This window comes from Antechinus flavipes, chromosome 5 (assembly GCF_016432865.1).
Source record: "Antechinus flavipes isolate AdamAnt ecotype Samford, QLD, Australia chromosome 5, AdamAnt_v2, whole genome shotgun sequence".
NCBI classification, from domain to species: Eukaryota; Metazoa; Chordata; class Mammalia; order Dasyuromorphia; family Dasyuridae; genus Antechinus; species Antechinus flavipes.
In genome coordinates this window covers 178,596,899-178,609,981 of record NC_067402.1, presented here as the reverse complement: position 1 = coordinate 178,609,981, position 13,083 = coordinate 178,596,899, and the positions used below count along the sequence as shown (strand labels likewise).

Below are 13,083 nucleotides of genomic sequence, written 5' to 3'. Positions count from 1 at the left end.
GATATAATCAGGAATTTTTTGCTTCACTTTCTACCCCAGATAAAAACAAACACAAAAATATGAGTTTTGAAAAAAAACTCCCAGGTCTACCATCATGAGCTTCAGTTTCCCCTAAGATCTAAGGAATTAAACTAGATGATCTCTAGGGTTCTCTCTGATAATGAAAATTCTTATGATTGTTTCAGTATTTTAGGACAAAAACATATCTTCTTTATAAATAATCTAATTTTAGATAAATAAAACATTATTTGTATTAAAAATATATTTATTTGAAAATAGACATTTCACTCATATCCAACATTTCATAACTGCATATGGGTTTTCTTGGTAAAGATAATGGAATGGTTTGACATTTCCTTCTCTAACTCACTTTACAGATGAAAAATTAAAGCAAAGAGGGTTAAGTGACTTGTCCAGAATCACACAAATATTAAGTGTCAGAGGCCAGATTTGATCAGTAAAATGACCATTCTATCCATTGGCTTGTTATTCACTGCACTACCTAGCTAAATATTTGAAAGGAAAAAGTGATGTAGTCAACTGAACCTGGCTCATTTTAGTCATATGTTCATTAAGCTTCATAAGGATAAGTGTTTTGTCAACACTTAACAAAAGTATATTTGCATAGCCAGAGAATAGAAAAGCTATTCAAAAAAGATACTATAATTCATAGTCTGGATAAACATGGATCCTCCACATCTACTTGAAGAAATGTATCTAACTAGCAGGAACAGACCTGTGGGCCTCTGGACATTTGCAAAGTCTCAAGGGTGTGGATTCCACATAAGTGGACTTTTTATACCATTACAGGAAGCCACATTTAAGCATAGGGCACCAGAAAATTGCATCAATGAAGATATAGCTAGAACCTTAGTTGCCTGACATAATCAATTCTTAATGACAACTTACTTATCTTCTAATCCTCGAATATACTATGCCGCACTACATTTCTGATGAAATATATAAATGTGTTATTATTTAATTAAGTGAGCTAGAGATATTATATTTTAGAGGTATATTCCTTTTTGGAGAATGTATAATCTTATTCCATTATTTTGGATTTATACCAATCCAATGCCACATATGGATTAACTATTTAGCCTCACACAACCTTAACCTCAACAATTGAAGATAATGTTTGGGCCTTATTTCACCTTTGTCAATTAATTATTGTAGCATAACCCTTTACACATAGCAGGTACTCAATATAAGTTTGTTGCACTGTCTTATTGAATTGAATTGAATTATTCATTCTGTTCCCAATAGGGTTTTGATAAATTGAAGTGTTCCTACTATCAGTATTTTCTCATTGATTTAGTTGCTTTTGTATTTTTCATTAATCTATTATTCACATGAGTTTTTTTTTGTTTGCATGAGTTTTTTCATTTGATAAAAATAAATGGGGTAATTTGAATTTCAATAAAAGAAAGTGGTAGCAATTCTTAAAATAGCAAATGTTTGCATTGTGAAGTTTTTGAAATTATTTTTGTCACAGATACCATAACAATAAAGCCAACAGACTCCCGTTGGGTTGGTGCATGGTGGCTTGGCTTTCTCATAATGGGAATCCTTAGTATTGCTGCTGGGATACCATTCTTTTTCATCCCCAAGAGTCTGGAAAAACCAACAAAAGAAAGGAAAATTTCTGCATCTTTGGATATATCTAGTACCAATGAAAGTAGAAGTCAAAGGACAAATTTTAAAAATCCAGAACAAAAAAAGGAGTCTAAAAATTTGGCAGGTAAATATTCCACATTTTGAACTAACTTTTGTTTGTCTATGCAAATTAAGGACAGCAAATTAGAGTGTATATGAGGGTAACAATGAGGAGGAAAAGATTCAAATTTTCACCGAATGGTATGTTAGTTTTGTGTTTGTTTTTTTAATCTCTGACATTAAATGTGTAATCAAGAAAATGAGAGACAAAGAGGGGGAGAGGGATAAAGGAAAGGAGGGAGGGAAAAAGAGAGAGAGAGGGAGAAGGGGGAGAAGGAGAGGGAGAGAATGGAGTCTTAGAGCTGAAAATAAGTTACAACCTTATTTAACAAAAGTAAAAAGTAAGGCCCAAATTAAATGGTTTCTACAAAGGTCTGCAGAATTTATTGCAACGTCAGAACTAGTACCTACATCATCTTATGCTAGAATAAAGTAAATTAAAGAAATTTCAAAAATCTCATAGTCTGCAATTTGTTTTACATGGTAACAAGAACTTTGTCATGTATCAAACTTTTTAAATAGGGGGCCAGTTCACTGTCCCTCAGACTGTTGGAGGGCGGGACTATAGTAAAAACAAAAACTTTGTTTTGTGGGTCTTTAAATAAAGAAACTTCATAGCCCTGGGTAAGGGGGATAATCATCCTCAGCTGCCGCATCTGGCCTGCAGGCCGTAGTTTGAGGACCCCTGCTTAGTAAGTATAGCTTACATACTTATGCAAATTTCTGAAAGCCAAGAGATATATTTTATTTAATATATGCAAAGAATATTAGCTATTTACTAGATCATAGGATATATTGTGGAAAAGTCATCTAGTCTTGTCCCATGATTTTATATGTTAAAAATTGGGGATTTAAGGAATAGAGAAATTGCCCAAGGTGACATTTGCATTTGGATTCAAATTCAGGTATTTTGATCTGTCAGGATATGTTTCTAATTACACTTTTTTATTTAACCTCTAATTTTCTGTCCATTTTCCAGCATAGAATTAGACACATTCAGACAGAGTTTACTTAGTTACATCATCATTCTTTTTCCCTTTAAGTTCCCCGAACACCAACGGTTTTTTATTAAAAAAAAAAAAAAATAGTTCTCGTACTCTTTGGACTTGTTCCAATTATAGTGGTCCAAGTGGGTCTCACTGCTCCTGCCTGCTCCTACACACACACACACACACACACACACACACACACACCACTGGGCAAAATTGTCTGCAAAAAATAACTAAAAATATCTGACAGTTTATTAGCATGAGTGTACGTAATCATATGGCAATGAATGAACTACAATGGGTATAATTGTGCCACAGTGTATTTTCAGTCATCAAAAAGTGAATGAAGATATATTACCAAGAAAATGTATAGTTCAAAAATAAGGGAAATTGATTGTATGGTGGGCACAAGAAATAATATATGAAAAGCAACATGCTGCCCTAAGATCCATAAAATAGAAAATGGCCCAAAGAAAACCACTTGTATTTGGCTTGATTATTCCTGGAGGAACTATAAAAGTATAGGCCCAGAAGCTCACAGAATTAAAAAGCTCTTCCAATCCCTACAATATGCCCTTTATCTATAGCCGGATTATCAAGATTGACATGATTATAGATGCTTTGAAATATTTAAGATAAAAGTTATATAAGGTATAATTATCAATACATTGTCACTATCCTGAAAAATACTCCCAAGGAATGACAGAAATATCTAATGAGATCTTGTAGCAGAAAAAAGAAGGAAAGTGTTTTCTCTGGAGCCAATCAAAAGAACTATATTTTTAAACCATCATACCATTAGCTAATATTATGATCCTAAGCAAACTATCATCTCTTTTTAATTGATAAAATGTGATAGCTTTGGTGTATTTTCTAAATCTAGCATTCTATGATTCTTGGATTGATTGTTTAATCCCTGTTTACCCTGAAATCTCCCATAAAGGGAAAAAAAATGGCTATTTCCTGAATGTGGTGAATAATCTTTTTCTAACAAAGTCTTTTTTTTTTTTTCTTCTAGGCTTCTTCCACTCCTTGAAATGCATTCTTAGTAACTGGATGTACATTATCTACTTGATTCATTCGTTGTTTTCCTTTAGTAGTTTTATTGGCTACATTACTTTTATGACAAAATTTTTAGAACAGTACTTTGGCCAGTCAATTTCTAAATTGAATTTTTTCATTGGTAAGTCTTATTTTTGACTTTGTTATATCATGTACAGTGAACCATTACAAATTGAGTAAAATTTAAATTCTTTGCTCTGTATAGGAGGTCCTCCTAATTTGGTACCATCCTTTCTCTTAAATTTATTTATATTACTCCTTATTATTACTCCCTAATTGAAAATTATTGCACTGTTCTACATCTATATCTTTATTCTAGTATTTTCCCTATGCCTATAATATACTCCTATCCCCCTCTAAATTTATTCAATTATTGCTGACCTTTTATTTTAGTGTTCTTTCTTGATATTTTTTCTAAATTTTATGTGAATAAAACTTTTTACATTTGCTTTTTTAAAATTTTGAGCTCTAAATTCTCTGTCTTTGTGTGTGTCTTTGTCTCTCTGTCACTCTGTGTGTGTGTGTGTGTGTGTGTGTGTGTGTGTCTCCCCATCCCACTTTCAAAAAAGTAAAACAATTTAATATATTACAAATGAGAAACTATGCAAAACTTTCCATATTAACCATGTTGCCAAAAATGCAGACAAAAATTAATAAAGAAACTTTTAAAAGTATGCTTCAATTTGCATTAAGATTCAAGTTCTTTATCTGGGGTTGATAGAATTTTTCATCACAACTCTCTCAGAATTATCTAGGATCACTATATTGCTAGGAATACCAAGTACTTTACAACTGATAATAGTACAATGTTACTGTATACAACATTCTCCTGGTTCTCCTCATTGTATTTTGCTTCAGTTTATGTTAAATTTTTCCAGGTTTTTATGACAGCATTTTACTTGTCATTTCTCATAGCACAATAGTATTCCATCAAAATCATATACCATAACATATTTAGTCATTCCCCAATTAATGGATATCTCTTCAATTTCCAATTTTTTGCCACCATAGAAAGAGGTGCTGCAAATGTTTTTTGTATTTATAAGTCCTTTTCCTTTTTATTTTTGAATGTCTTGTGATATTGCTGGGTTAAAGGATACACACAGTTATATAGCCCTTTGGGCATAGTTTCAAATTCTCTTCAGAATGGTTGGATCAGTTCACAACTCCACTAAGAGTACATTTTTCCACATCTGCTCCAACATTTGTCATTTTCCTTTTCAGTCATATCAGCCAATGTGATTGGTATAAGAAATGAGACTTTCATCAGAAATACTGACAAAAATTTTCCCAGTTTTGTGCTTCCCTCTTAATTTTGTTTGTATAAGCTTTGTTTGTGTTTTTTTTTTTAATTTAATGTAATGCAAGTTTACAACACTTTAGTCATAATTCCATATTGCTCTCCAGAATGGCTGGATCAGTTCACAACTCCACTAAGCATACATTAGTGTCCCACTTTTCCCACATTCCTCCAACATTTATGGTTATCTTTTCTTATCATCTTAGCCAATCTGATAAGTGTAAGGTGGTATCACAGAGTTATTTTAATTTGCATTTCTCTAATAAATAGTGATTTGGATCATTTTTTTTTATATGGTTGTAGACAGCTTTAATTTCTTCATCTGAAAATTATCTATATATATCCTTTGACCATTTATAAAGAATACAAGTCATTCCCCAATTGAAAACAATGTGAATATTTCATTGGAAAAACAACTAATCTGGAAAATAAATCCAAGAGATATGATTTAAAATTTTTTGGTCTAACTGAAAACCATGATTAAAAAAAAAAGAACTAAGACATCATCTTTCAAAAAATTGTCAAGGAAACTTGTCTTGATATTCTAGAACCAGAAAGTAAAATAGAAATTAAAAGAAACCAATCACCTCCTGCAAGAGATCCCAAGATGAAAACTCCCAGGAATACTATAACAAAAGTCCAGAACTCCCAGATTAAGTAGAAAATACTGCAAGCATCCAGAAAAAAAAAAAAAAAAAAACAATTCAAGTATTGCGGAGCCACAGTGAGGATAACACAAGATTGGGAAGCTTTTATGTTCCAAAACTGGAGGACTTGGAATATGATATTCTGGAGAGCAACAGAGCTGGGATTACAACCAAAAATCATCTACCCAGCAAAACTAAGTATAAGCCTTTAGGGAAAAAGGTGTGGATATTCATTAAAATAGAGGACTTTAAAACTTTTGTGATGAAAATTCAGAGCTAAAAAAAGAAAATTTGATTTTAAATACAAGACTCAGGAGAAGCATAAGGAAGTAATCAGGAAATGGATTTCACAAAGAACTTAATAAGGTTTATCTATTTATTTTCCAACATGGAAGATTATACTTTTAACTTATAAGAGTTTTTTTCCATTATTATGGCAGTTAGAAGGAATATATACATATATACACACATATTTACACACACATACACAGAAAGCAAATGTGTGACTTGAATAGGAAGGAATATTATTGTTAAAAAAAAAAAAAAAAAACTAAGGGGTGAGAAAGAATGTACTTGAAGAATGGGAGAGAAAGAGTTATCTGTCTTTTACACTGGAAGAGAAAAGGGGAAGAGATGGAGGGTGAGTGAACCTTCCTCTCATCAGAATTGGCTCCAAGAGGACATAACATACATACTCAATATGGGTATAGAAATCTATTATGTGGCAGCTAGATGGCACAGTGTATAGAAGTCAGGAGAATGTGAGTTCAATACTGGCTTCAAATGCTTAATACTTACTAGCTGTATGACCCTAGACAAATCACTTAACCCCAAGTGCCTCGGGAATAAAAAAGAAATCTACCTTACTCTGTAGGAAAATTGGAGGAGAAAGGGACATGGGAAGAGGGGAAGGTGATAGAAGTGAAACCATATTTAGGGAGGAAGTGTTCAGCAAAATACTTCTGAAGACAGTCAGGATGAAAGGAGAGAGAAGAGAATAAATAGGGGGAAATATGGTTAGCAATAGCAATTAGGAAAAGAATTGTGAAGTAAATTTCTCTATTGAAGCCCTTATTTCTCAAATGTATAGGAAATTGAGTTAAATTTTTTTAAAAATAAAATAAAAAATAAGAGCCATTCCCCAACTGATAAATGATCAAAAGAAATTAACTGTACCCATAGGGCTATAAAATCATGTATATCCTTTCACTTAACAATACCACTTCTAGACATGCTCTCAAAAGACATTTTTAAAAAATGAAAAGGACCTATATGTACAAAAATATTTATAGCAGCTCTCTTCTCAAGGCAAAGAATTTGAAATTGAGAGGATACCCATCAATTGGGGAAAAGCTAAATAATTTGTGGTATGTAATTAGATGGAATATTATGAAATAATGAGCAAGATGCTCTCAGAAAAACCTTAAAATCTTCTAGGAACTCAAGCAAAGTGAAATGTACTGTGTACAAAGTAATACTAATGTTGTGGGATGATCAGCTGTAAATGACAAAGCTATTCTCAGCAATACATTGATCCACAACTGCTCTGAAGAATTTATGATGAAAAATTCTGTCCATATCCAGAGAAATGACTGATTATGTCTGAATATATATGTAAGCATATTTTTTTAAAGTTTTTTTGGGCGGTTGAGGGAGAGAGATGTATGCTTTTTTTCACAAAATGACTTTTATGTCAATGTTTTACATAAATTTTCATGTATCTTTTTAATGGGAGTAGAGAGGAAGGGAGAGAATCTGAAACTCAAAGTTTAAAAAGCAAAAAATTGTTTTTACATTAAATTTAAGTAAAACAAAGATGTTAATTGTTTCAAAAAAAATTTCAGTCATTGATTAAAATGATATTTCCTTTCTGTGTTTTCTTATTCCCCAGTTTAGGTTTTAGGATCATATTTATTTCAAAAAAGAATTCTGGTGGGTTTTTTCTCAACTTTTGAGAATTTATGAAATATAAATATTAACTAAACTTATGAAATATAAATAGTTATAAATAAATAAATAATAGCATTCTTCTGTGAATATTTCAGGTCCAGGAGATTTTTGTTTTATTTTGGTAGTTCTTTTGATTTTCTCTTTTTGAGTTTGGATTCTCTAAGATCTCTATTTGGTCTTCAGGTAGTTTGGACATTTTATATTTTTGAATTTCCTTGGTGTGTTCAGTTTTGTCAAAGTATAACTCTGCAGAATATGTTTTATTCTTTTTCCTTTATCTGATTTTGCTGTAAGTTCATGCTGATCATTTGTTATTGTATTTGTTTCCTTTTCTGCTATTTGTAATCACATTAACCATGTGTTTGCCAATTTTATTGATCTTTTCGAAGAAACAGCTTTTAGTTTTATTTTTGACATTCATAGATTTTGGTTTTGTTTTTGTTTTCAGTTGATCTATTTCCCCTCTAATTTTTAATATCATCTCTTATGCTGATTTTAGGTCTATTTTTTTTTTTCTAATTTCAATACATAGTTCATTAATCTCTTTTTTTGATTTTGCTAATGTATGATCTAAGAGGATGGCTTTCCTATTAAAAACTGATTTAGCTCTCTACCATAAATTTTAGTTCCTTATTTTATCATGATAATTATTTATGTAATTTGGAGCTAATTTTCATTTTTATTGCATTGTGGTATACAAAAGATGTGTTTACTATTTCAATCTTTTTTTTACAATTTTTTATAATATCCTTGGACCCTAGTACATGATCATTTTTATAAAAATTTCATCTGGTGCAGAGAAATATTACATATTCTTTTGATATCTTATTTAAAGGACACCAAAAAGTCTTTTAACTCTAGTTTTTCTGGAAATTTTTGGTTTCATATTTTCCCTCTGATTTATTTTTTTGTTAGACTTATCCAAAAGTAATAGAAGAATATTGGAGTTTTCTGTCACTTTTTGTAACTGTATTTCTGAAGCTCAAAATGTTTCCTTTTTTAATTTGAATGTTAAGGCATTTGAAACATATATGTTTATTACTTATATTGATTTGTTGTCTGTGTCTACTTCCACCATTGTATAGTTTTGAGGGATTGTGGGTATTAGAGAAAATGACTAATCCACCTTTTTGTAAATCATGTGATCTAAAGATCTCATACAATCATTTTACTACATTTACCCATTTTACATTGAGTATATACTGAAAAGAAATTTCCCAACCTCATTTTAGAATATTAATTTGATATTTATATGTGCTAAATCAGTGATAAAAATAAATACCAAAAAAACCCACTCTACCCATGCACAATCTCTCTGTTGTACTTGTCTGAAGATTACATAGGCTAGCAAAATAGAATATTGAGCTCAAATGTTTCATATTGCCTTCCTCCATCTCTAAGCTGTTGATATCCTCTTCTATAAGGTTTTATTTCTAGTTTTCATCTATTGCTTTCTTCACTGGAATGCAAGCTCCTTGAGGACAGAATCTGTTTTCATTTTTTTTCTTTGCATAGTAATGGGTAATATAAGGATGACATAGTGACTGTTTAATAAACATTTGTAGATTGATTAATTTATTAATTATATTTTAGACACATAGCACAGAAGAATTAGGGAACTTCACCTCATAGAATGTGTTTAAGTCATTTGTGTTAGTGTCTCCATCACCTTCAAATATATTTATTTCAGATTTGTTTTACCTATTGTCATCCCACATTAAGAGGTAAGCTCCTTAAGGCAAGGTCTGCTTTTGTTTCTACTTAAGTTTACATTCCCAGGATCTACCTCAGTGCCTGGCACCTAGAAAATGCTTAATAAATGTTTATTGACTGAGCTCAATAAGTGTGAACTGAAGTAGTTTAGGTCTTGATTAAAGAATGCTAGTGCAATAGACCAAAATCTTTATCTAGAGAGCATTAGGTTAATAAGAAATGAAAAGGGCCTATTGCCTTTATTTGAAGAAAGAAAGCATTCTTTTCTATCAGTTGAGGAGGTATGACCTATGTCTGTAGTCATCAGATTTGAATAGATGACTTCCTTTCTCATGTAGAATGATTAAAGAGCTCAAAACCTAGTCTTTCTGAGAATATGAAAATGCATTAGTGAGTTAAATACTTCAAACAAAAAGAAAAAACTGCCTATATTGCCCAATATGTGTCAGAAAACTGATTACATCTTTGCAATTAATTTTTTTTTCCTCTTCTCTTCTTTTCAGGAATAATAATCATGCCTGTTGTTAGCATTTCAATTTTTTTGGGAGGATTTATTTCTAGAAAACTTAAACTGAAAACCCTTGGAAATACCAAACTATTATTTATTTCTTATATTTGTGCTACTGCTTTTCAAGTATTACTTTTGTCATTCAATTGTGAAAGAAGATCAGTAGCTGGTTTAACAGTAACTTACGATGGGTATGTAGCTTTTATTGATCATTTTGTATAATAATATAATCATATTGTGATGTAATAATATTATTGATAAATTTTAATTATATAATAACAATTATTCAATTACAAAATTCTGTAGCATATATTATTGTATCAATATAATTCTTTCATTTCATATATTATGTCATATATAATATATATTATGTCATATAGAGTAAATTTTATATAACATGTATAATTTCATTTAACATAAGATACATAACAATATAGCCTATTATTATATATTACAAAAACACATAATTAAATTATATTTTATAATTTTATGATATAGTTTATCAATTATGCTATGATATAATAAATGGACAATTAAATGGCACAGTAGACACAGCACTAGACCTAGAGTCAGCTTAGTCAAATTGCTAAATCTGTTTTCCTCAATTATAAAAAAGGTAACATATATTTTTATATATTTTGTATATATAATATAAAATATTAAAAAAAATTTAAAAGTTCATGATATTAATAGCATCAACCTTCTAAGGTTGTTAGTAGGATCAAATGAGATAATATTTGTAAAGTGTTTATCAAAAAGCCTGAAATATAAAAACACTATGTAAATAATATCATTTTTAAAAAATAAAACATACACCATAAAAATATTAAAGTCCCAAATGTAATTAATCAATTGTTTTCTACCACAAAATAGACAGGAATTCTGGGGCAGATTTTATGCTTGATTAAAACATTCAAAATTATATGGAATTTTAAAAGGACGCATCTGTTAAACATTCAATTATAAAAATGAATGGGGCTTTGAAAAAGTGTTTATGGCATAAATTCACTATCAAGAATCAAAAGTGTTCATATGAATCATTGAGATTGTTTTTAATCTTTAAAAGATGCTAGGACCACAGTATTAGTCCATTTTGAAACTTAACAATTTCTGTTATAAAGAGCTTTGTAATATTAGATCAAATTTTCTAATTTTCCCAACTAATAGCATTTTCTAAATTATTTTCAATAGAAGAGATAATAATAAGTGCATATATAAAGTTTATATAATATTTTATGGTTTGCAGATCACTTTACAGCTGGCACAATAGATAGGACACTAAAACTGGAACCAAGAAGAATCATTTTAGTAAATTCAAATCCAAGTAGCCACTTAGTAGCTAGATGATGCAGGAGTCCTCAAACTATGGCCCGTGGGCCAGGTGCCGCAGCTGAGGATGTTTATCCCTCTCACCCAGGGCTATGAAGTTTCTTTATTTAAAGGCCCACAAAACAAAGTTTTTGTTTTTACTATAGTCCGGCTTTCCAACAGTCTGAGGGACAGTGACTGGCCCCCTATTTAAAAAGTTTGAGGACCCCTGATAGACAAATTACTTAACCCTATTAGTCTAAGTTTCTCATCATGAGCTGAAGAAGGAAAAAGCAAATTATTCTAGTATTTCCCCAACTGGAGTCATGAAGAATTGAAAACAACTGAAACCACTCAACAATAGCAACCACAAATGTATATGCATATATTGTGTGTGTATATAAAAACATATAAATGTATAGTATCTGTGTGTGTATATATGTATGTATATTCACACACATATACATATAAATGTGTGTGAATGAATATCTGTGCATAGATGTATATGTATTATATATACATATATGTATATAATATTACATATCTATGTGATTTCATTTGATTCTCATAATAACCTTGTAAATTAGGTAAACCACTGAAAAGAAAGCTAAAGTAGAGAATTCAAATAATTTACAGAAGTTCATATAATTAGTAAATGTTTGAAACAGGTTTAAGCCCAGGTCTTTTTTAGTACAAATCCTATATCATGGTACATATGTTTCAAATTTTTAAATTATCAATGCCTTCTTTTGATGCCCAGGATTTCCCCCAATAAACATGTGTAGGACCAGAATTGACCTGTTTAGTATTATTGTTTTGTTAGTTTTTTCACTCCCTAGAATAACTCTCTACCATGAATTGTTCCTTTTATCTATTGAGACAGTGGAGGAAATTGCATAATTAGAACTGAAATCTGGATAGCATCATGAAAGCAGAGCAGCACTTGCATGGAAGGCACAGATTTTGTGGGTTTGTTTTTCCTAAAACCTGAATAATAACCAACACAAAAATGAAGCAATAATTTCATTACAATATTCACTATTTCAACTCCTAATCTTACTAGCTCAGTATTTACTTGTTTTGCTATTATTTTAAGCATTCCTCTCACTCCCCAGCATAGGTCACTAGTTAGATATCATTAGTATAAATGTTCTTTATGGTTTCATGCCTGCACTGAAAACTAATGTTTTTAAAAGATTCAATGAATGTTCCCTGATGGTGGGCCTATAGTTTGACCCCAGAAATAACCACATGGCATCTTAACAAGGCTGCTAAGAAAAAGGAACACCATCCTTTTTGGATGTATTATTGGGCATTGTAGTGTAACAGATATTATGCTAAGAGAATCACCTCATGCTGATCCAGATCATTTGCATCAGAAAAATTTGAACTCACTCAATCTCTCTTGAGGCAATCTATGTAAACTATTATGTGATGAAAATGTATTATTTATATATATATAATCATCTATATGATTATATATATATATATCATCTATATAAATAATTTTCATAAAGTTTTTGAGCTGGATAAATAAAAAAATTGAGTTCTAAAAAACAAAGAAATTAGTTACTTCAGGATGATATATCCAGAATGGAATGGAATCCACAGCACAGATCAGAAAAATAGTACTCATCTCTTCTTAGAGCACACCACCTTGGAAGAACTGAAAACTTACAGATCCCTGGAAGTAATTCTGAAAACAGCTGCATAAAATCCCTAAAGTGTGGGACAGTGCATTCTTCATTATGAAAGCAGAGATCTACTTTAGCAGAATTAAAAGCCAAGTAATAGACTGGGAAAATGAGTAAATAACAGAACAAAATTCTGACCATAAAAAGTTATTATGGTGATAAGGAAAATCAAAACACTCACTCAGGAGAAAATAAG

General features: G+C 30.8%; 1 protein-coding gene across 1 annotated transcript in view; it reads left to right on the top strand.

Moving 5' to 3' along the window:
* The window catches only part of LOC127564111 (solute carrier organic anion transporter family member 1B1-like), a 48,847-nt gene that overhangs the window by 12,325 nt on the left and 23,439 nt on the right, over positions 1–13,083 (top strand). Inside the window, exons 6-8 of the mRNA XM_052000425.1 lie at positions 1,496–1,741; positions 3,724–3,888; positions 9,881–10,076. Coding sequence (XP_051856385.1) covers positions 1,496–1,741; positions 3,724–3,888; positions 9,881–10,076 — 607 coding nt within the window. The remainder of the gene's footprint in view (positions 1–1,495; positions 1,742–3,723; positions 3,889–9,880; positions 10,077–13,083) is intronic.